The sequence below is a fragment of the Ctenopharyngodon idella genome, chromosome 22 (genome assembly GCF_019924925.1).
Source record: "Ctenopharyngodon idella isolate HZGC_01 chromosome 22, HZGC01, whole genome shotgun sequence".
Taxonomy (NCBI): domain Eukaryota; kingdom Metazoa; phylum Chordata; class Actinopteri; order Cypriniformes; family Xenocyprididae; genus Ctenopharyngodon; species Ctenopharyngodon idella.
In genome coordinates this window covers 10,119,064-10,144,896 of record NC_067241.1, presented here as the reverse complement: position 1 = coordinate 10,144,896, position 25,833 = coordinate 10,119,064, and the positions used below count along the sequence as shown (strand labels likewise).

Below are 25,833 nucleotides of genomic sequence, written 5' to 3'. Positions count from 1 at the left end.
TCATGGTTTCCACAAAAATATTAAGCAACAGAATTTTCAGAATTGATCATAACAAGAAATGTTTCTTGAGCACCAAATCAGCATATTAGAATGATTTCTGAAGGATCATGTGACAATGAAGACTAGAGTAATGATGCTGAAAATTCAGCTTTGCCATCACAGAAATAAATTACATTTTAAAATATATTACATTTGGAAATACTTCTTTTAAATTGTAATAATATTTTACAATATCGCTGTTTTACTGTATTTTTGATCAAATAAATTCAGAGCATATGAGACTTCTTTGAAAAAACATTAATAAATTGTACCGTTCCCAAACTTTGGAATGGTAGTGTCAAGTACTTATGTCTTGCCTACAGTATGTTTCTGGCCTAAGAGCTTAACAGTCATCGCTCAGGCATTTCTTTCCTATTTCACCTCTCACCCTTCCTTTAACTCCATCTCTATTGTTGAACAACCTTACAGAGGTGCCGAAAGAAACAGTAATAAGTGGAAATTTATATATGCTTTCCTGTGTTTCTTAGGGAGGGTCATTTGTGGTAGGCAAGCCTCAAATCCCCTTCCAGCCCTCGCTGCACCTTTGTTCTTATAATATATCGAACAGCCCGAGACAATAACACACGTCTGCTTTCCACCTCCCTATGGGTCTGTCAACATGATTTGCTGCAACCGGGGAGTGCTTAGAGCCAGTGTGGTGTATAGTCGTCCACTGTTACTCCATCCCCCCATATATGTGCGTCTTCTGTATACGAGGGCACGGCAGCATGTCATTAAGCGGGTGAAGGTGGTGTACACTGACGACAGCAGGAAGCGAAGGACCTCAACTGAATTTATAGTCGCAGTCACCCATGAGAGAGGAGAGCTCTGCTGTTATGCCCCCCTCCTCTTTACCCACAATGCATAGAGGTTGATTTAGTGGTGATCTTGTCTTTGTAACAAGACCTCCAGGTTTTGTTCAATTATTGATCTACTAAAGGGGTATTAGGTGTGTGTATGTGTGTGCACTATCAATTTGATGTGGCTGGATGATGTGCTCTCTCCCGCTAGCAAAAAATCTCGATGAGTCTTCAAGTTTGTTTGTGTGCTTTTGTGTGTGTCAGTAGCGTTTTGTTTATATCACAGCTCAGCCAGAGCTGTTGAACTTGGTAAAGCCTCAGTTTTCGTCTAATCTCTAACCGTTTCTCCTCCTAATCTCCTCCATATCGCTTTAAAATATGGCATTCTGGGCAAAATTCAAATTGGTCTGATACGTTTCGTGGTCTGCACCGACTCACGCATATCATCCGCTCTGTGCTATCGTGTCTCTGGAGTGGAGCAGACTGTGTGCGTGCTGCGGTGGTTCACGTGACACTAACGTGAATCCACACTTCATTCACCTCAATGAAAAGCATATTTACACTTTCTGAATTGTTCCCTATCCCCTATATAGTGCACTGTGTACCATTCACCATGTAGAAAATAGTAAATGTGTGACCGATTTTAGCCGCAGCTTCAGCGTCTATTTATAATGTAGGGGGCAGGACGCGATACATTATAGAGAGCATTTGATTGGACAGAAAATCTAATGAAAAGCTGAAGTGCAGCGTGATCCATATTGGCAGAAATGAGAGACTAAGTTTTGAATGCTAATATCTTCTAAATATGAATTTTGTCATTGTTTTGGAGCACATATTCATTATTCAGTATTCAAAGGCAAAAAACGTCAATTTTGATTTCATGGCGACTTTAAACTTTTGTGGATTTTTAAGTTTTAATATTTGTATCCTTAATATTTCTATTAATATTTTATTAACTGTTTTTGTTTTAGCTTTATTACATTTTGTCTTAATATTTATTGTCATATTTAGTATAAACAACTGATTAGGCTATTTTTTGTGTGCATTTTATTTGAATTTAACTTCAATAATTGTATAATAATAATAAAAATAATGTTTTTAGTGCCAACAACTTTTGATTATTTTTGTAGGGGGTGGTGTTTTAACCTTCTTTTTTTTTTAATAAAATTAAAAATTTTCGCATTTTTAATATCTGTAATATAATTGGCTTTAGAGATTATTTTTGAGAATTGGAGCATTTATGTTTACACTTTAAGTTGTCCTTGTTACAATGTAATTATAATGTAATTAACATTAATGTACTTACTATAGGGTAGGTTTTGATTTAGGGATAGTTGCATGTAATTATGCATAATTTTCTGTTAATGCTACAGTAAGTACATGTAACATATGTAACAAGGGTACTAAAATAAAGTGTTAACAAATTTATTTTCTCATATATAGTAAGTGCTCTGACTGATTCAGTGAGTTCATTTATTGAAGATACTTATTTACTGGAGTCTTTTTGAATGGTTTATTAAAAGAACCGTTTCATAAGAGTCATTTGATCATAAATTGTACTACACTTTTGACATTGTGTTTTTGATTCTCTAAAAAGAACCAGCTCATAAGTATCAGTTGCTTGTGAATCAAACTGCACTGCTTGCTTTTTTTTTCCTTTTTTTTTTTTTTTTCACTAAAAGGAAGCAGTTCATAAGAGTAATTTGCTTGTGAATCCGACTACACTGGCAGCGGTGTGTTTTTGATTTACTAATTTGAAAATTAGTCCAGCATATTAGTCCAGTGTTCCTCTACTAAATGCCACACCCAATCTATTTTTATTATTATTTCTGAAAGTGTGTCAGACATATGTGCGTGTGTTTATGCACATATGTTGTGGAAAGCTGTCATGCGTGCACGTGTGATCAATTAGCACACATCTCACGAGACTCACCACAAACCTGTTCACAGGCCATACGCACTGCGCAAAATGAGAAAGTGTGCTTTTGTACGTCATTTGAGAGGTTGTGCGCGTATCCTCTGAGCGGGTCAGCGTAAGGGCTTATCGCTGTAATACCCCCAGCGACCCCGGGGGACGTGTTGCCATGGTTACTGTGATGGTAGCGGCCGATCCTGGGCATTAGGGTTGTGGCCTGCTTTGCTACGGCCATGAAAAGAAGCATGCTCAGCAGGTCACATGGGCCTCATTGCCGACTACAACGGTTCACGTGACCCTTATCGCTCTTTGCGCCCAGGAGGGCCATCGAATGAGTGGTCAGTCCTGGTTGGACAGTAGAAAGCAGATATTGCTTTAAATGAAAACAGCGTATGTGAGGCGTGAGGGTCCAGATAAGCTACAGCAGGTCCGTAGGGAAAGCAGAGCAGGTCATCTGATAAGAAGAATCCTGTCACACACAAACACACACACACACACACACCTTCCCTTCATATACTGCCTCCAGCAAAAACAAAGCTACACTCTGTCTCTCAACACTTTGTTACTCATTTCTTTTTTTCTGCTATCCTCATTTCCTCTGTCCTGCTTTCTTTACACGCTTTCTTTACCCTTCTCTCTCTCTCTCTCTCTCTGTCATGTCTGTGTATAGATGTAGAATTGCACTGTCGAGTGATTAGTGTGAGGTTTAATCAAAAACCTTTAAACAATTGCCTCGCAGGTGGACCAGAAGTTGATTTATTATCATCACAGCTCTCTCTCTTTCTCCCGCAGTCTCTCTCTCAGTTGAATTGCTTTGAATTCAGTTTAATTAAACTACCAAAGCAGTGCAAAATAAGTAAAATATGGTAAATTATTATTCAGCTGTCTAGAATAATTGATTCTGATTTGGTACTGTATAATTTACCACCGTTCCAACAAATCGCTAGTTTCGTTTTACTCTGTGGTCTTTTTCTTTTCTTTTCTTTTCTTTTCTTTTCTTTTCTTTTCTTTTCTCATGCATTTTTTTTTTTTTTTTACTTTTTTACATTACAGTATTATGTTTTCTTTTGGTAAAATGAAATGAAAAAATAAAATAAAATACGAAAAAATGAAATAAAATGAAATAATGAAATAAAATAAAATGATGAAATGAAATGATGAAATGAAATGAAATATGATACGAAATGAAATATGAAATGAAATGAATAAAATGAAATGAAAAATTTAATAACATTACAGTACATTACAGTATTATGTTTGCTTTTTGTAAAATGAAATTAAATTAAATAATAAAATAAAATGAATGAAATGAAATATAATGAAATAATAAAATGAAATAAATAAATAAATAAATAAAATTATGAAATGATGAAATTAAATGATGAAATTAAATGATAAAATAATGAAATGAAATGAAATAATGAAATGAAATATGAAATAGGAAATGAAATATGAAATGAAATGAATAAAATGAAAAATAAAATAAAATAGGTGATTTGTATGTATTTCAGTTGCTTGATGGAAGCAGAATCAGAATTCTTTTCTTTTTTTAATCAAAAGCATACAAACAAATCTTTAAAGCACATGTTTTTTTTTGTTTGTTTGTTTTCCTTTAGAGTATAATTTGTTTGCTTTTGATCAAATAAAATATTATAAAATAAAAATGGTGATTTATGTATTCGAGTTGCTTGATGGAAGCAGAATCCGACCCACTCCAGTCTGGGGATTTAACAGCAATCAAGAATCTATAAACATCTGGAGGTGCCGAGAGAGACAAATAGATGGCCATTGTGCACCGCACTTCATGAGAAAGAAAAGGAATAACAGATGAGAACCCTGCTTATAGTTGCATTGTGTTGCTAGAGAGAGAAAAGAGACTGACCTTATCAAAGAACAAATAATAAAAGAACATTACTCCCAAGACAGTGAACTGCATTTGTAAAGAAACAAAAGGAAGAAGAATAATCCTTTTAAAAAAGAGTAAATAAGATCTGCATGATATTTTCTGGCTAATAAGGTGTAGCAGTGTATCAGTGGATGCTCTTTCTAATACATCTGTATGAATTTAGCATGAAGTATGAAGTTGATAAAGCAACCAACGTCATCTGACAACCTCAGACAAATTGCAAATCTGACCTCTAGAAGCGGAAATGCTTAATTACTAGGAAGATAGTCTTGCCTAGCCAGACTTTTGAATTGCACCATAAAGTCTCGTCCTCATTGCAGCTTATTCTGGCCAAGAGCTGCCCACTTACACAGGAAGAGACCATTGCGCCGGTCGTGTCATTTAAGGTTGAGACTACCAGGAAGATAAATGAGGGTTTTATTCAGACTGATCTGAATGAATATGTGAGCCGTCTCCGTTTCCACAAGCGGTTGACATGCGTTCCTTTATCATTATTATTATTATTTATTTTATTTTTTTTAAACGAGCATGTACTCAGTTCAGTTTCACTCTATCCTGTTCCCTTTATGTCAAATTACAGCCTACTAACTTGCAACACAATAGGATTGTTCTCTAGGGGAGAAATTTGAACTGTTTTGCATTACTTTTCCTTTCTCTGTTTTCCTTTCACCCTGCAACTTTAGATTTCATTCAATCCATCATCCACTGGAAGCACTTAAATGGGGAGAAAGCGAGACAGAGAGACGCTCATGCACATAATGTAGCGTTACGACAAATGTTTTTGAAGTTGCTTTGATAGTCTGTGAGTTAATTATGCACCTATAGATATTACATTTACAACAGCAGCTCTGAGCAGCTCGGCTATCACTAATAATTGTGTTGTCGCTTAGGGTGGTTTTGGTTTCTCTGATCAGTTCTTATGCCGAACACCCCACTGAGATTTGACTTCCTTTTTTTGTACTGGACCCCCACTGTGTCTGCGACTCATTTGACAGGTTCTGATTTTGCCGCATAAGGCTTATCTTATCCTTTGACTTTAAAAGAAAGGTGTATTGTGTTCATAATCAATGTTGAGCCTCAGTAGGTTCTTGGTTTTTAATGATGCATACTAATTTGTCTGTGGTTTATATTAACATGCACTTTTTATGCTGCTTTGATACTCCTTTTATGGGTCTTGCTGAAGCGGTGCAAACAAGAGGGGCCGTATAATTCATGTTTACATTATGTTTCTCCTCCGCACGCAATTAATGGGACACCCAATCGTATAGTAAACACTCTGCCAGCTCTCCAGAGCAGAACACTTCGTTTTTTCCTTAAGAAAGTACCGTAGGTTCTCCACAGGTCTGGTAAACATGGATAAAGTCATCAAGATTATGGTAAAATCCATAAAAGAGGCTGGAACAAAAATTCTAAACACCATTTGTCTCGTTCCGAGCTAATCTTTGTCAAAGATTCTCTTTAATCTTGTAAGGTCTCTGAACTTAGGAGCTGGTTTCTGTACTACATACGGTCCATTACCGTCTACGAAACTCCGTGAGAGAGAGGAAACCTCAGCGAGGAATTCAACTGCATAATAAATCTTAATGTTGAACAGTTCAGGCCAATTAAGTGCAGAAAAACACCATATAACCACTAGTTCAACATTAGTTTTACCTCAAACTCATTTTCAATGAGCTCACTTGGACACAATCCACCAGTCTGGCGGTGGTTCTGTCGTTTTAAGACTTCTCTAAATATAGCCGGCTGTCCGTAGCTGCGAGTCTGCGTGTTGGCATTTTTGGATAATTAGGGATATTTTTGATCATGTTTTACCACAGCCCTTCTTTATTCAGATCTGGTTTCTGTAAAAGCTGACCCCAAGTTGTGTCGGTTTTAAACTTAGGTCAGGTATATTACCAAAGCAGTGAGATTCTCACGAAGTTTATGACATGATATTTTGAGTTTGAAGTATTTAAAGTGCTTCAGGTAGCCTACTTTTGTTTCATCTGGCAAAAAGTCATGTAATTAAAATTGTCCTAGTTATGTTTATGGCATGTGACCATATCAATTCTGGGGGATTTTCCCTCTGTTATGACGACACACTGTACATTTTTAGGATTTACAGTCTTTGACACACTATGTTTGTTGTTTATGGATTATGTGGCTTATACTCACTTAGCCTTTTAGATACTGGTTGTGTGTGTGTGTGTGTGTGTGTGTGTGTGTGTATATATATATATATGAATATGTTCAGAATAGTGGTTGACATTATGAATTTTTGAATGACTGATTCTTAAACTTTTTATTTGAGTATACAAATGGAAATTTATACTTCCTCTTTGTGCTTTATTGCAGTGCGTTTAATGAAAACCATAAGTTAGAAGTTGGCGACAAAAGTAAAGAGACTCAGGAAGTTGGTTAGCAACAGTGAAAACTCATTAAAGAATGTTAAAGAAATATTCACACATTATGAATCAAAATATAGGTTTAATAAGACATTATGATTAGGTGCTAACTATGCATTTGTTTTGCATGTATCACATGAGTGCATATATTTAGTTTATAATGTTATTTGCATAATGAAATTCACATAGACTACAGTATGTTAATCAGACTAGTGAAACTTTCTCCAATGTTTCTCTTTATGTTTAGTTCCACAACCACCAGAAATCTATAGTCAGGATCCAAAATTAATGCAAGTAAATGCAAGTAAAAATTGGCTTTGTTGAATGTATCTGTCTTAATATCTTATGGATATCCATCCATCCATCCACCCATCCAATACACATTTTTTTTGGTGCTAACTTTTCTCAATGTCCAGGTGTTGTCAAAGTAATTTTTGGCCATACAGATAGCTAAACATCATAGTCAGAATGAAAGTGTCCACTCACTCCCGCTCTCTCACTTTCTCTCTCTGTCCCTGAGAGGTTGAGATCTGCTTAAGTGCTCAAATGCATCTGGATGGAAAGTGACACACGGCCCTAGCAGTCTGTTTCTGTAACACATGCGTTATGGGAGATAGTGTTGTACTACAGCAGCGAGAACAAAAGAGCCTGTTTTCCACTGATAGAAACCGTCAGAAGACAGAGAGAGAGAGAGCGAGAGAGAAAGGGAGAGAGGGCTTGCTGACACCAGAATTCTTCAAGCTGACACAGGTGATGGATTAGATGTGTTATCCAGGCGGACTGGAGCTCAGAAAAATCTCTTCAAGAGCAGAGAGAGAGAGAAATACTGCTGCATACAACAGACCTGAAATATCGCTCTGCATCTCACCCTATATATGAGAAGAGATATCTATCTATCTATCTATCTATCTATCTATCTATCTGTCTGTATGTCTGTCTGTCTGTCTGTTCGCCTTGATCGGTCAGTCTATCTATCTGTCTATCGTTCTGTCTATCCATCTCGATCGATCAATCTATCTATAGTTCTATCTATCTATCTATGTCTGTCTGTTTGTCCGTCTGTCCGTCCGTCCGTCTGTTTATTCGTCTCGATCAATCGAGCTATTTGCCTATCTATCTGTCTACCATTCTATCTATCTATCTTTCTATCTATCTATCTATCTCTGTCTCTATCTCTGTCTCTGTCTGTCTGTCTGTCTGTCTGTTCGGCTTGATCGATCAGTCTATCTGTCTATCGTTCTGTCTATCCATCTCGATCGATCTATCTATAGTTCTATCTATCTATCTATCTATCTATCTATCTATCTATCTATGTCTGTCCGTCCGTCCGTCCGTCCGTCTGTTTATTCGTCTCGATCAATCGATCTATCTGCCTTTCTATCTGTCTACCATTATATCTATCTATCTATCTATCTATCTATCTATCTATCTATCTATCTATCTCTGTCTCTGTCTCTGTTTCTGTCTGTCTGTCCGTCCGTCCGTCTGTCTGTCTGTCTGTCCGTCCGTCCGTCCGTTTATTTGTCTCGATCGATCGATCTATCTATCTATCTATCTATCTATCTATCTATCTATCTCTGTCTCTGTTTCTGTCTGTCTGTCTGTCAGTCCGTCCGTCCGTCTGTTTATTCGTCTCGATCAATCGATCTATCTATCTATCTATCTATCTGTCTGTCTGTCTGTCTGTCTGTCCGCCTTGATCGATCAGTCTACCTATCTGTCTATCGTTCTGTCTATCCGTCTCGATCAATCTACCTATAGTTCTATCTATCTATCTATCTATCTATCTATCTATCTATCTATCTATCTATCTATCTGTCTATCTATGTATCTGTCTGTCTGTCTGTCCATCTGTCTGACTGCCTGTCTAATCTATCTATCTATCTATCTATCTATCTATCTATCTATTTGTCTATCTATCTATCTATCTCTGTCTGTCTGTCTGTCCGTCCGTCCGTCCGTCCGTCCGTCCGTCTGTTTATTCGTCTCGATCAATCTATCTATCTATCTATCTATCTGTATGTCTGTCTGTTCGCCTTGATCGATCAGTCTACCTATCTGTCTATCGTTCTGTCTATCCGTCTCGATCAATCTACCTATAGTTCTATCTATCTATCTATCTATCTATCTATCTATGTATCTATCTATGTATCTGTCTGTCTGTCTGTCCATCTGTCTGACTGCCTGTCTAATCTATCTATCTATCTATCTATCTATCTATCTATCTATCTATCTTCATTAACTATTGTTAAGGAATGGTTAATGAATTAATGATGTATAGAAATTGATGGGCAGTAGATAGCAAGGAAGCTCGCTTAGTTATAGAACAGAGCTATTTTGTTTAAATCCTTCTATCTGTTACTAGTGAGTTGAAACTGGGAGAAGTTGAGGGTCAGGTTGGCCTTATTTTGACAGTTAACCCTTTCAGTTAGCGTTACCCTCTTCCTTACTGGATAAGCACTGACATTTGACCTGTGAGAGCAGACAATTTTGAGGAATCCCCTTTAGTGTAATTGGATTCAGTGTGTTCAGGTGGCAGAGTCTCTCTCTCTCTTTCTGCGTGTCTCGACATACTGCATGAGCCTACACATTTAAAATGGATTACGGAAGATCTGAGATAGGCCATGGGACAGATTGCTCTGTCAGTCTGAGTTCTGTCTCTGACTCCCTCGCGCTCCCATGCACACACATATTTAAACAAGGACATCCATTGTGTACGAGTCCCACAGCGCTTGGAAACAATATTCTTGAGGTCTGTGCTTTTCTTTGCCTTTTATTGCAAAAAAAAAAAGAGAGAGAGAAATACAAATGGGAAACACATACAGATTTTTTTCTGGACGTTTTTCTGCTTTGATCATTCATGCTTAATGTGGTTTAGAGGTTATGGCTAAAAATAGACAAGAGAGTAAATATTGTTGCTGAATATCTTTGAGCAGGTTTATGTTTCAGTGCTTTGTGTTGGAATTGAATTACCCTCTTACAGTTCTTCTCTTACGCCTGCCATCTCTGTCATGTAATTACTTTAAAGAAAGATTGAATTGTGCTTTAATAAAGACTTTTAGAGGTAAACAGAGTCGAGTATCCCTCTAGTTGTGGGAGGGTTATTTGGATGTGAGCATTCAAAATGTTTGATTTGTATTCAGTTCGTATGTAGTTCGAGAAGAGTTACTTAACGTGAATAATCTGAAATGGGATCTATTCAAAACGAGGTACCCTAAAGGTTCTTTCAGATGTGGGTGCACGTATAAAGCGCACATACACAGTGTGGGAGAGAGTGTTTTGCAGTATGTTATCAGTTAAACAGCGAGAGAATTTCAGTGCGAGTCTGGTTTCTCTTCAAGCACTTTTTTGTTGCACGCTTACATTCTCACATCAAAAGCGTCCTTTTGGCATGAGCATGTAGCTGGAAGCGACCGGCGGTCTCAGAAGTCCCTCATACAAATACAAACACATGCAAATGCACGAAAAGCAATATATATATATATAAAGAGCTACTCGTATATAGAGTGGCAATGAACGAACATTCAAAATGAATAATGAATACAGAAAGAGACAGCATAGCATGCATATATAAATGGAATAATATAATATACACCGATCAGGCGTAACATTATGACCACCTTCCTAATATTGTGTTGATCCCCCTTTTGCTGCCAAAACAGCCCTGACCCGTTGAGCAATTTGAGCTACAGTAGCTCGTCTGTTGGATCGGACCACACGGGCCAGCCTTCGCTCCCCACATGCATCAATGAGCCTTGGCTGCCCATGACCCTGTTGTGGGTTCACCACTGTTCCTTCCTTGGACCACTTCAGACCGGGAACACCCCACAAGAGCTGCAGTTTTGGAGATGCTCTGACCCAGTCGTCTAGCCATCACAATTTTGTCAAACTCGCTTGCCCATTTTTCCTGCTTCTAACACATCAAATTTGAGGAAAAATGTTCACTTGCTGCCTAATATATCCCACCAACTAACAGGTTCCATGATGAAGAGATAATCAGTGTTATTCACTTCACCTGTCAGTGCTCATAATGTTATGCCTGATCAGTGTATATAGCATAAAAGTGTGATATAAATATGATCCTATTATATAATGTGCATGTTTGTCATGAGATTGTCAGTGCTGAATGACATTAGAATCTTATACACAAGCACATATGAAATGCACATCCTTATTTAAAATAGGTGACAGTGTGCACACGCATTCAACTCACAGAACGATATGGGATTGTGGGGTGTAGTTCTGCGTGGGCTCTGCTGTCGGAGCATCTCTGAATGAGAAAGACAGCTGCACTTACACTGGAGCCAATGGGACGGCAGCCATCTATAATGTGCATACGGGACCGAGGGAGAGAGAGAAAAGAATGTGCCAATAATGAAAAAGTAATGAGCAAATGTTGCAGAAGGTTGTAAGGAGAAGACAAACCTTAGACAGAGAGAACAACGATGACAGAACGAGACTCAAGCCAGGTGACTGACAGATCAGTGGTCGGGAAAAAAGGAAAATATAAGAAGGACAGTTTGAAAAAAGAGTGAATCTGGTTCCAAATGCATTCTGGGTGACAAATGGGTCAGTGTAGCTGAAGGCATTGTACCACTTTAGCACAGGGATCTTCTTTGTCGGGGGTCCGCCAATTATATACATTTTATATATATTTTTAATGGCTTTTCAATGTAAGCAAGCATCATAAAGTGTGTGAAGTATACATTATATAACAGGGGTTAGTTTTTCTATTCAAGAGATCCTTGGCCTTTAAAACTGTGCATGCCTTCCATCACTTTTACAGTTACATCCACAGAACCTACTGCAGTCTCCATGTCTGATTGCTTTATAGTCCCCTGTAGGACCAGTGAACACAACATTTACTTCTACAACCAGAATGCCAGACCCACTTCCTGCCTGCAAATGAAGTATGTTCTTCAAAGTGCCCTCCGCGGACTACTGGACACACAGTTCTCCATGACATAAGGTCCCTGCGGTGCGCACCAGGTCGTATCAGGGTCATGCTCGGCCGAGCAAAAGGAGGCGGGTCTTGTTGACTGGCTGACATGTTTTATGTATGAACACATTTACCGTTGTGTGCTGTAAATGTCAGTTTAGTGAATTGGGAGTCTGCCACTCACAGATGGTTTTTACATTCACTGGAGTGGACTAATGCTTGAACAGGGCTTTAGTGTAGCATGGACATGATTTTTCCCTCTGTACTTTTGGCCAGAATTGTGTTGAGAAAGACTGTGGAGAAGGACAACTTGTTCATGTTGTGGTATTGATTTGGCAGGAATCATAACTGTTGTGTGTTTTTGCCTTTGATTGGTTTCGTTGAATGATCTTTGCTCTATTTCATCATTCTCCTGGGTCTTTGTTAGGGTCGTCCTCAGCCTCCTCGTCTGCTCTATTGTAAAGCACTACTAGACAGACGCATGACCTTGGACTAACCCCAGTCACACTCCATGCAGGACAGCCGCAATGTGTTCTGGGCCTTTAATTGTCTTTTGGGGCGGGTGAATGCAGTGGGAGGAGACCTGTGGCGTCAATTAATATTTCATCTGATTTTATTGTTTTGTGATGACCTTTGACCTGATCAAAACCCCTTTATATACACATACACATTTATTTTTTGTAAAATATTACTTTTAAAATTTTATTTTTTATATAATATATAAAAAATAACATTTTAAAAGTAATATTTTACACAAAATAAATGTGTGTGTGTGTGTGTGTATAACAGGGGTTATATATATATATATATATAATATATTTTGTATAACTAATAATATATTGTATAATTTTAATGTAATATAATAATGTTTTTAATTATTTTATTACTATTTTAATATTGTATGTAATATAATGTCCGTATAAAATATAATTATTCATTATATTATTACATATACAAAATATATTACATTTACTTAATTTTGTATATATATATATATATATATATATATATATATATCATTTTGTTGTGTATATATAATTAATATAAAATATAAGATATATTATGAAAAGTAATATATTATTACAATTATTATACAATGTAAAATTATACTAAATATACATATATATACATATATTATATATAATATAAATTATATATATATACATATATATTATAATATAATATAATTATGAAAGTAACAAATTATTACAATTATGTAATGTAAAACATATGTATATATCTACTATATATACATATGTAATTATTCTAAATATATAAAATATTAAACTATATATATATATATATATACACACACACACACACACACACATTGCCATTTTGCCCTGAAATGTGTTTTTTATTTATTTTATTTTTTTTGGAAATCTTGTAAGCTGAATTTTCACATGGTGAAAATGTGAGACGAGTGGTGAATTTCTGCTCATGATTGTTTTCTTCTTTTTATCTTAGATTCGGGTTGACGGTCCTCCTCAAGGTGGCGTCCAGTATGAAACTCTGCCGGTGATCAAAGATGGAAGCCCGATTCTCAGAGACATGGCTTTTTCCCTGGACAACAGCTATATCTACGTCATGTCGGAGAGACAGGTCTGAATATATACACGTATATGCTCTCCCCTCTCTGCTTCTTTTTCCCATCCATAACAGCTGTAGGACGGAGAGAACGTGACAGCATCCACTAATGAAAGAGAGAAATGGGAAGAGGGTAGAGTAGCTGTGTCAGTGAAGGAGAGAGTGATTGAGGGACAGCTGAAGGAGGAGAGATGGAGAGAGAACAAGGTCACCCTCCTTCGACAGCATAATGAAGAGAGAGAGAGATGGAGAGAGACCCTGCTCATATAATATCAATACACACAACACTTCCCATGGGATGTGTTGCAGAGTAGAGGTGGGCGGTATGAGTCATTTTATATCACGGTAACCCTATACATCATGATATTATGGGAATCACTAGGAGTCCAAAAAAAAAAAGGTAATTGTGAAGTTAGCAATTTTTGTTTTTGTAATTGCTACTTTATATCTTACAATAGCTACATTTCCATCCAAAGTTGCGAATTTAACCAGTGCTCAGAATTGGAATTTCGCATAAAACAATTTTGATTAAAGCAGCGTTTCCATCCATGTGTTTAAGAGAACAAAATTTCACTTCCTGGGAAATTGGCACATAATACCTGTAATAAAAATAGAAGTTGCCTTGAACAATATACCATCATACTGCCCAACTCTATTTCAGACTATGAAATAAAAAGAAAGAGAGGAAGAAAAAGAGAAAAGGAGAAGAAAAAGAAACAATACTGTCTCTGCTCAGAGATGGATGACCAGGCCGGTTGCTTGCGTCTCCAGGCTTTTTTTAGCATCCATTCTAGAGGGTTGATATCTCCTCTAGGGATGCACGTGGGCAGTGGGATGGGGTCGGGTGTGGCAGGAGGGAAGGGGCGGTAATGAGAGAGGTGGTTTAATGCACAGCGGGCTGACAGCTTCACATCATATCGGTACACGCGCGGCCCGCTGGGTCAGCCCCACAGGGCGGCACGCATAGCAGCAGATGAGAGAAAAAGGGAGGAGAACGAGAAGGAGACTTGTTGAGTCATCACATTGTGTCTACGCACACACCCTGTCACACTCACCAGGGATGTAGAAGTGGCAACTTATCAACTTTGTGGCTTGAGTCCCAGGCCCTTGCATCATCTGCTTTTTCTTTCTTGCTAATAGACTGAAATGATAAGGGTTCAGTAAAGCTAAAAATATTTTATTTTATTTTATTTTATTTTATTTTATTTTATTTTATTTTATTTTATTTTATTTTATTTTATTTGTTTTGTTTGTTTTGTTTTGCTTTATTTTATCTTATTTTATTTTTAATAAATATGACACTTAATATTTTCCCACATAGTGTAAATGAGTCTTTATACATATAAAATTATTATTTATATTTTTGGAAGTGGGATCATCATATTTGGGGGTCTTTGGCATCAAAAAGTTTGAAAATCCCTGTTCACTTATGGCTTTGTAGAAAACAAATGTGGCTATTTAGGATTAGGCTGTGCAACTGTTTCTTAGAAGCTTTATTTTTAAGTGTGTGTATATACATATATATTTCTGTGTATCTCTTCACTAGCACTGAGCAGTCTTTAGGGAATCGTATTTGCTGAAACCTCAAAAGATCCGTCCCGTCAGACATATCCCGTCGTAAAAGAGCCATCAGCACACCCATCTTCGCCCTCTTTTGTCCTGTTTTAAGTGTTTCAGGTGATTAATTCAATATTACAGCTTATTAAACGGCCACGTTGAGAGGCATCGCTGAGCTCAAGAGCTCTATCAGTCTGTCTTGAGTTGAATTGCTCTCGGAGGTATTTCTCTTCATAACGCCTGCCGTATCTTCTGTGAGTAGTGTTAATATTCAGAATGCAGGTGTGAGACATTCTCTTGTTGGGCTGAGAAGAACAAAAAAATGGTGCTAAAGACCGCACGGCCTCCGTTACCCCAGCACGCCGCTGTTTGAGGAGTCAGTTGGCGTAGACACGCTCCGCACTTCACAGAGCAGCAGGATTAGCATTCACCTTTCAGTACAAGCTCTTATGCTAGCAGGAAACAGAGCCGCCATGGCGGAGTGGAGCTTACTGTTGTCATATACTGGGTGTAATTTAATGAAAATGGAGCCAAAATGGCCGAACTAGGGTAGTTATTGCAGCTCTGTGGGGTTGTGTAGTATATTGTCTATATGTTCACTGGCTAAGAGGAGCCAAAATGGCAGATTAAAGGCACTTGGATATTCTTTGTATCTCTGTCATGCTGCCATTCACAAAAAAAGGACAAAGGACAAGCACATAATAGTAATACCATGATTTTTTGGATATACACTATTGTACCGAATGATTTAATAATATGTTATAATAATTGACCAGTATAATACAACATAATATAATATTTCATGTAACTGAAATATTGACCATTAATATTAAGGATGCACAATATTAAAACTCCGATACAAAAGACCAATAATTATTTTAATTTTATTGTCGATAACCAGTAAATGGACAGAAAATCGATACTGATTTAATTAAAATAAATAAATAAATCATTCAATATCAAGTATGGATAACTTATTATTTATGTACATCTATTTTTAAAATTTGCTAAAGGAAAAAAAATTAAAAACCTTACATGCATTCCTAAAAAAAAAAAAAAAAAATTAAAAAATATATAAAATAAAAATGTAAAGTTAGCCCAAATTTAGCACTAAACGATACGTGAAAACGATTGATACAGTTAAAAAAAAAAATAATAATAATAATAAAAATTGGCTGAATCGATATCGTCCAGATATATTGTGCATCGCTAAGTAATCTTATGGAACTTAAATGTGTTGCAAATGTTATTTTATGTTGTCTTAAATGTTGTTGCACCCTTTTTTTGTGACTAAACATGGTTAATAAGGGTTGTGATTAATGTGAAGAATGCAGTACAGATGGATGTGTGGGTACAGATACATAGATTTATTATAATCATAGATATTTACATACATGCACGCATGCATCAGACACCCCCCGAGCAGTGGTGGATATGCGGTTAGCATTCAAACATGCTCAAACCAGCATGTAATTTAGCTTTATGCTCAGACACACACACGCACACACACTCCATCTTTACCCTCAAACGCTTCACACTACCGCCATTCCCATTTGGCATCTATAATTCTTTTCTATGATGCCGTATATTGTGCATTTTCTCAAAGACTCACATAAATACAGCTCATTCCAAATGCATAGCCATCCTTCACATGCACACAAATAGATTTCAAACGGATTGCTTCACACTGACATAAAAATAAATACACACACACATATACACACATGCATAGACTTCAGGGCCCATTGTCTCAGTGTATATGTATGAATACCATGTTAATGGTCCGTAGTTATTGGTTAGAGCAGTATGTGGAACTGAAAGACAAATGAGCTTCAGACAGGTTGTGTCCACAACCAGAGCAGTCAAAAAATACAGGTTATGTCAGCCGTGTTTACAGAATGTCTATGAAGGGCTTGAAAGACAGAGCGTTCAGAGCAGAGCAGGAGCGTCTGCAGTCTTAGATCACGCAGGCGGTGAGATGGTGTCCTTTCTGTGGTAATTCATAGTCTTGTGATAAAGTGCTTTGGCTGTTTGGCTGGGGAAGGGAGCCAGAGGCTAACAGCTACGAAAGGTCAGAGCTGTTTCAGCTGATAACAGCTTTACAGAGACAGAGGGAGAGAGTGGCGAGCGAGGGAAACAAAAAGGGAGTCGTTGAAAGAGACATGGAGACTTAGCGATGTCATGCACATTTGCAAAATGTGTGTCAATGACCATTTCAAAAATATCTCATCTAGGTTTTACATTCCAGCTGACTGCAAACAGTCTTTACTTGTCATCTCTCTGGCAAACTGCTGCCATGCGAGTGGGAGTCTCTGTTTTAAAACCTAGTGAGCTGCATAGACAGCATCCTGAACCTGAATACTGACTGAATTGGTGTATACTACATAGGCAGCTTCGCATATAATGCTACACAGACACACATATATATATATATATATATATATATATATATATATATATATATATATATGCACATATATAAGACATTTAACATTTAAGACAATATATAGATAGATAGATAGATAGATAGATAGACGGATGGACAGATAGATGGATGGATGGATGGATGGATGGATAGGTAAATATATATATATATATATATATATACATACATACATACATACATATTAGTGATTAATTGCATCTAACATAAAAGTTTGTTTATATATATGTGTGTGTGTGTGTGTGTGTGTGTGTGTGTATAGATATATATACACACACAACTTTTATGTTAGATGCGATTAATCAAATATACTGTATATATATATATATATATATATATATATATATATACACATACATACTGGATGGATGGATGGATGGATGGAAGTACAGATAGATAGATAGATAGATAGATAGATAGATAGATAGATAGATAGATAGATAGATAGATAGATAGATAGATAGATAGATAGATAGATAGATAGATGGATGGATGGATGGATGGATGGATGGATGAGATTCCCCCTTCCATATGTAAAGTGCTTTGAGTGCCCAGAAAAGCCCTATAAAAATGTAAGGAATTAATTAAATTAAATTATAGATAATATTTCTACATTGTATTATATTTCATATGTTATTATTTTATGTTATAGTGTATTTCATATAATTCTATGTGAAATGTCTATAAATATTACATATGCATAGTATATACACACATATTGGGTAAACCTTTTATTCATATTTTTCAGTATTGAATAAAATATGATGTGTTTGATGAACGTTTGCGCTGAGCTCACTGGGTTTTGGAACAGCTCTTATGTGTCATCTGTACGACCTCACACAATCAAATGAGGCCTGTGCACTCGGGAAACGCAAAGCCACACCTGCTGCCATATGCAAATCCAACACATGTAACCAACTCCAGCAAACGCTACGGCTCTGGTCTCGCTCTCATCGAAGCGTGTAAACCAATCCCTTATGCAAACTGCAAGGAGGAAAGACATATTGCCTTGCAGGTTTGTTTTACTTGCCTTTTTGCATATCAGCACACAAAACTAAAAAAACAGACATTTTTATATGGTGAGATTGTGCAACGCATTCTATTTTCTATTTCTATTCACTATATGAATATAGCACATTTTGCTCTAACTTTAATTGAAAGACCTGATGCAGATAACTAAAATGGTACAACACTGTGACAATTATTTTTCAATCAGTCAGGAGAGGGCTAGAGAATAGATTGTCAGTGTTTTGACTGGTCATTTAATCAGTCGCACAATAAAATTGTTATTAACTCCCACCCCATTAGTGGTGAACGATTCACAACGATTCATTTATTCATTTAATTATCAGCGCTGCTGAGGCCATAGGTCTGAACCCATCAAGCATCCATTTAGAGCAATGAAAGCATAGCTTCAAAACACGTAATAAGATGTGAACATGTCTACTGTGATATGTCTCTTTTCTAAACATGCATTATGAGTCATCACTGCCGTCCTGTGAAGCTTTGCGCAGTAGTTTGATTTTGTGAGTCGGCCTTAGAAACCTGACTTGACATTGTCTATCCCACGCCCACAATTAAGACTGGCATGAAATTTCCAATGCCGTGACTAACATGGAGAAGCTTGTGAATGAAGTGTCGACTTTCACAACCAAACCAGATTCTCTGCATATGCTGCTGTCATTCATATAGCGGTAAACGTTTAGGCTGAACTTGAGAATCCAAGATCTGCTCCTTATCCTCAGCCCCTTCTCTCGCCTCCCCACCTCAGATCATAAAAGCAACGTAACCGAGATCATCAACCAAATAAAGGAGCCTCCGTATTTCCACCCTGGCAATTTCTCTCCCAAGTGCTCAGCTGTGAAATTTAAAATCCATGCATGGCTTCCCTTTTCCCCCGTCTTGAAGAACCAGATTATTTGCTCTGTGTCTTTGCATAGCCTTAGCCTCCTTTGACGCACACACATACTGCACTTTGAGTCATATGCATGTATTTACCTTTTTGATCTCTCACTCACACACACACGCGCAGAGAGACACTCTAGGCCTGCGCTACCTTTGTCTGGGAAATGTGTAGGAAATGAACTGTGTGGTTATCAAACGCAAGGAAATGGGATTTTTCACCCAGAGTAAGATTGTTTAGAGGCTTCTCTCCTGTCTTGTACAGTCCATTTCCAGCCGGCTTCTAAAATAACACTTCTTCCATGATCCAGCTGAAGATTGTCGACTCCAAATTTAGAGCCGTTGCAAATGGAGACATTTGTGTTTGAATGTTACATTTCTCTAACAAAAAAGTTGTTTGAAATTTAGGGATGGTGTATTGATTTTGAAATATTGATACTTCTGATATTTTTTTTTTTTTTTTTAACTAGTAACATTTATATTTGAGTAGCAAGAATATAATGGAAAGAAAAGAAAAGTGATAGTGTTCATACAGTGAAAAAAATCCACTGTGTATATTAGTGGCTTTTTAGTTATTTAGAATTTAATTTTATGTAGTATATTACCAACTTCTAAGTGAAAAAAATAACTGTTAGCAAATACGCTGTAAAAAAAAATTCTCATGATTTATCTCAACATTTTTTCTTTTGTCAAATCAACTTCAATAATTAATGTGGTTCAGATAAAATAATATTTTGAGTTTCTGCTGATTAAATCAATTGCCTTCATTGTATTGACTCAATTTTAAGGCACCCAGGTAACTTACTTTTTTAAGTTAAACCAACAATTCTTTTTATAGTGTAGTTGTGAACACCTTTGGTTCATCTTAACAAGTACAGAAAAGCTGAAAGGTAAGTGTAACGTGTTAATGTGTTTGTGAAACATTTATCATAAGATTATTTAAATCAAAAGGTTGTTTTTAGATCTCTGATTAATTAAACAAATGCTTGGAAATAGATTGTATATTTCAATCATGACAACTCTCACACTGTAAACCCTAATGCTCAAAATAACTTAAATAAAAAAAATTAGTTGTCAAATCAACTTTTATGAGTATTTAGCACTTTCTTTTTCTTTCAAGACATATTTTAAGTAAACTGAACTGTTTCGTTGTTTTTTGTTTTATGAACTTATTTCTTTTAATTTAGATGAACTTAAGTTGAACTGAAACTGGGCTGGGATTTCTATTTCCCAGCATGCTTTGCCCATGGCACTTGAAAGGGAGAGTAAATGCTAAAATTAAGTGTTATTTAGTGTTTTAAGTTAAATGTATGAATTAGTGTACTCAAATATTTCATGTTAAGAACAATTAAAATATATGAGTTTTGCCAACTTATTCGGGTTTACAGTGCAGAATAGTGAGCATGTAAGATATGCTGCTGCTGCTGCATAAATAGATGTACATAAATCCCGTAGCAGATCTAGGCAGGTGGAGCTGGGGGAGGTGGAGGGTTTCAGAGGAACTCAGGACTAGCTTACAACAAACAATGAACCAGACTGTTTAAATGTCATTGGCTGCAGGATCTTGTGCCACGTGGTAATGATGTAATTGCTTACAGAATTCATGTAAAGGACCTATCAGCCTGTGCCCTCTAGAGTTTTATGGCTGAACTACACAGGCATAAACAGGCTTGATAGTACTTGGATTGAAAAAATGGTATCGCCCAATTATATTAACATTTCTGTTCCAGCTATGAAGCATACGTTTATGCAAATAGTCAAATGTCAACGACTGAAATCCTGTCTGCGCGGATAGTGCCCTCAAGAAATCATATCTAGCCTGTGATTTACGCTCGGTGCCTTTGGAGTCTTTTGTTTGTCTTTGTTTGGTTTGAACTGGCCCTCATACTGCATGCAGATTGAGTTGGCCGACAGCCACTGGTTTCTCTGTGTCTGTGTGTGGCGTTCTGTAAATGTGTGCGCATGTGTCTGGATGTCAGCGTTTGGGTGACTGTAGCATGGTTAGGGGGATGGGGGTGTATATGATGAAAGGGCTAACAGGAAATCAACAGAGCAGAGGATGTGATTAATGAGAACAAAGCAGCATTAATATTCACTTAACAGAAGTGTGTGTGCACAGCTCCTGATTCTCATACACAATGCACAGGAAAAGACCTGGAGCCTGGAATTCTGTTTTGCTGTTGTCCGTTATTGACTAGCTCGGCTAACAATGAGCTAAACTATGGGATTGTGCCCAAAGTTCAAGCAAATTTGACAATAAAAAAGTGCCTTCTCAGCCTCAGATGCCCCCTAGCAGTTCCTTGACCCCTGGTCACCCTGTGAAAGTGCAGCTGCTCTTGCTAAAAAATGGGAACAAGGAGAGTGTCTTGACCAGCGACCTCTGTCTCCCCTCTATCCACCAATCACTGTCATTCATGCTGCCCTGGACAAAGACTTAGATTAACTGTAGCTGCCATGGTAATTGACGGGGAAGAATGAAAATGTTCTTTTTTTAAGCATAAAGAATGAGAAATGAGATCCATTGTATTCATGAGAAATTGGACCAGTCCAGCTTATCCAAAGTAGTTATTGCATATCTCGGTTTACATTACAGTAGGTTAAGCCAACAGGTATCATGAAGAGTACTTTTACATTATTTATTAGTCACGTGATTTCAGTAAACGAGGCTTCGATACGTCATAAGTGTTTCGAAATTTCAATGGTTCACCACTGGGGGGGCGTGACTTTGGCAGTTTGATACACAATCCGAACCGCTGATTAGAAACAAAAGATTCGTAAAGCTTCGAAGCTTCAAGAAGCAGTGTTTTGAACTCACCCATCGCTAGATATTGTTAAATAAAGTTGTTGTTTTTGGCGCACAAAAAGTATTCTCGTCGCTTTGCCCATTAAGGTTAAAACACTGTAGTCAAATGAACTGTTTTAAATGTTTTTAGCATCTTTCTGGGCATTGAAAGTGTTAATTGTCTTGCTGGCAATGCAGGCCTCACTGAGCCATCGAATTTTATGAAAAATATCTTAATTTGTATTCCGAAGATGAATGAAGGTGTGGAACGACATGAGGGTGAGTAATAAATGACAGAATTTTCATTTTTGGGTGAACTAACCCTTTAATAAATGCTGTAAAAAATCCTGTTGTTTATTGTTATGATATATATATATATATATATATATATATAGTTTGGTTTGGTTTGGGGTTGGATGCAATTTCCATGTCATGAAATCCATGCTTGTCTTTATATGGACAACAGGGCTTGGACAATGCTAGTCTGTGACGCATGAAAAGAAAAGATCATTGACGCCACACAGAGACCTTTAGGACTGCCTGACATCTGCAGGCCATTAAACGAACAGTGATGTGCTGCTAGAGTGTGCAGTTTGCTATTGTCAATCATTCTTTTTGATTAGCCATTACGTCTCGCTAGTATACTATCTTGCTAGCACAATGGCAGGACTGATTGATACAATATTCTCTGTTATCTCAGATTTTTAGGGGGTCACTGCTTGCGTGATAGAAAGTACAGGTAGGGGAATCAATTCCAATGATAAGGTGCACGTTTAAGTGTCAACGTGACTGCTTCACTTGCTATTGACAGAGGGACAGATCAGGATAAATGCCCCTGTCGATACGTCCCGCGTCCAGCGTTATTGATGAAGCTATTTAGCCGACTCATTCTGTGAAAGCCGGTTCCAATCTCACACTCTCTCCAGACACCTGGAGGCTTTTACGCCTGAACGGCACGTATATTGCGGTCTCTGGGTCAGCGCCTGACCCGGCGCGGTGTATCAAACTGCCAGGGTCAACCTAAAGGTCAATTGTATATGGTCACCATTGCTATTCGCCCTTATAGATACACATCCAAGACTAGAACGAACCCTCGATGTTGAGCAGTCACCCATCACATGAAATGCTTCCCTCCTCTTGCATTAAAGCATTGCTAATTGACTAATCAGGTTTGGTGCACAAAAACCATTGGCCAGTCCTAACCTCATTATTTGATAGCAAAACTCTTGTCGGCTCCAATCAAGTGTTTAATTAAAATACGCATCGCCTTCAAGGTGCTTTCTCTTGCCCTCCGTCCCTCCGTGTTTCCACCCCCGATGGTAGCTGCGCTATCAATAAATAATTTGCTCTGCTGCACGGCGAACTAGCAGCGGCTGTTGCTCAGCCGAAAATTTGGACCTCGAGGTGAAAGGTCTTTGTTTTTGTTAGTAAACAGCCTGCTTGCACCTCATGTCACCCTCTGACCCATCAGGCTAGTCCTAGATTTAGTACAGCGTATGAAGACAAGCCAGTGTCATGCTGGTTGTTATTAGTGAAGAGCGGAGGCAGGCGCTAACGGCACTGTCTGTACCTGCTGAATGTTTGTTGCTGTCTCACAAGCCTCTAAGGGGCTTTCAGTACGGTGTTGATTTAATAGTCTCAAATGAGGTGGTGGATACCTGAGATTTGCTTGCGTGGCTTGTTTAGGGGCCGTTAGATGCCTTGTTAAGAGAGCGTTGGCTCTGTGGGGGCGCGGGATAACGCGGCTAGTAAGCAGATCCGTGGTTGAGAGCGGCAGAGGTAAGAGGGTACATTCGGCTTTGCAATTTTTCTGTTGTGCATCAATCTCGAGTCGGACCACCCAATGAGAAATGTCGATAGCGTAAAACGGCTTGACAAGCATTAGCGGTGATGAGTGGCTAAACACGTTCCCTGCTGTTTTGTGAAAAACAGTCAAAAAGAGTCCTGGAAAAGTTCAAATGATCTATAAAAGTGCAACCTCAGCAATCGAATGAGATTAAAGCAACAGATGTATCAGTTTTGACTCCCTAGGGTGCCAGAAGTGTCTCATTTATTTCTGTTTAAACAGTTTGTTTCGAAGAGAAACATCTGAGGCAGAAGATAATGAGACATGAGATGTAAGGAGTCTAAACTGATAATGTACATTTGTCTTGTCTTTATCTCTATAGAAACATTCTCAGAGGTTTCTCTTTCATAGTTAAAGACTTAATTGGGATTCTCAGATATGTTTCATTTAAGTATCAACTTTGGCTCAGATAAACTTTCTTAGAAGTAAAACTCATTCTCAGATATTAGAAGACAATACTGAGAAATGATTCTGAGATGATTCTAAATAGATGCTTCTATCTCTAAAGGATCTTTTTAATCGCTCAGATGTTTTTCTGTCAAAGCTCTGGAAACTTTGTGATTCTCAGAAACATTACATTAATGTATAATCTTGGTCTCAGATATTCGCCTAAAACTCCTAAAGAGTAATAAAAATGAAGTTGATACTTGAACGAAACATTTCTGAGAATCACAATCAAGTCTCCAGAGCTCTGAAAGAGTATCTTCTGGGCAAAGACTCTAGATTGAAGCAAGACAAGAAAGAGATTCTAACACTAAATTCTCAGTTTTAACTCCTTATGCCTCAGAATCATCTCATTTCTCATTTGTGTCTGATCTTTATTTCCCTTAAGGAGATTTATGATCATCTGAGGCAAAGTTGATACTTAAATTATACATGTATGGGAATCATAATCTCCAGAGCTTTAAAAGAGCAACTTCTGTGCAATTCGTTTTCCTAGAGACTAAAGAAAGCCAAGTAAGAGATACATCTCACACTAAATTCTCAGTTTTAACTCTATATATCTCAGAATTATCTCATTTGTGTATATTTTTTTTAAGTTTTAGAAGCCTCTGAGACATGATACTTAAATGAAGGTTTTGTGAGGATAACAGTCAAGCCTCCAGAGCTTTGGGATAGCAACTTCTCAGCAATAAAGTAGAACAAGAAAGAGGTCTCCCATCCTTCTCAAACCAAATTCTCAATTTTGACTCCTTATATCCCAGAAGTACATCATGTATTACTTGTTTCTGTTTTAATTTCTCTAAAGGAATTTTAGGAGAAATATCTGAGACAAACATGACATTTTTCCCAGAGTCACTGAAATGAACACAGTTGTGTACAGGAACCTTTTTGCGACTTTCAAGCAACTGCATCGTTGTCTCAGGGATCAGACGTGAGGATGGCAAGATAATACCATCTGCAATTAAAATGTTCTAGCATATCAACAGTCATTCTAGCTGTCAGCACATGACTGCATAATGCCGTAGCTTTTGTGCGTGCCCCACCACACCAAGGGGTCTCCCTGACATCCGTCACATCACTAATAGTGCCGCTTCAGTCTCCTAATTGCAGGCTTTAATTGTAATAATTATTTACAAGCCTAATTAAACAAAAAAGGAGTCTCATGGAGAAGTGACTTCCAGTTCAAGTAATCAGGCTCAGTTCTGTCAAGAAATGCTGCTAGCATGTTATCATTAGCGCTAGCTGTCTAATTGAAGAAGGCAGTGCCGTGTGACTCGCTCTGTCTTTTA

The 25,833-nt window shown here is 37.5% G+C and overlaps 1 protein-coding gene across 1 annotated transcript in view; it reads left to right on the top strand.

Moving 5' to 3' along the window:
• The window catches only part of plxna2 (plexin A2), a 221,716-nt gene that overhangs the window by 76,658 nt on the left and 119,225 nt on the right, over positions 1-25,833 (top strand). The window contains exon 4 of the mRNA XM_051879828.1: positions 13,451-13,585. Coding sequence (XP_051735788.1) covers positions 13,451-13,585 — 135 coding nt within the window. The remainder of the gene's footprint in view (positions 1-13,450; positions 13,586-25,833) is intronic.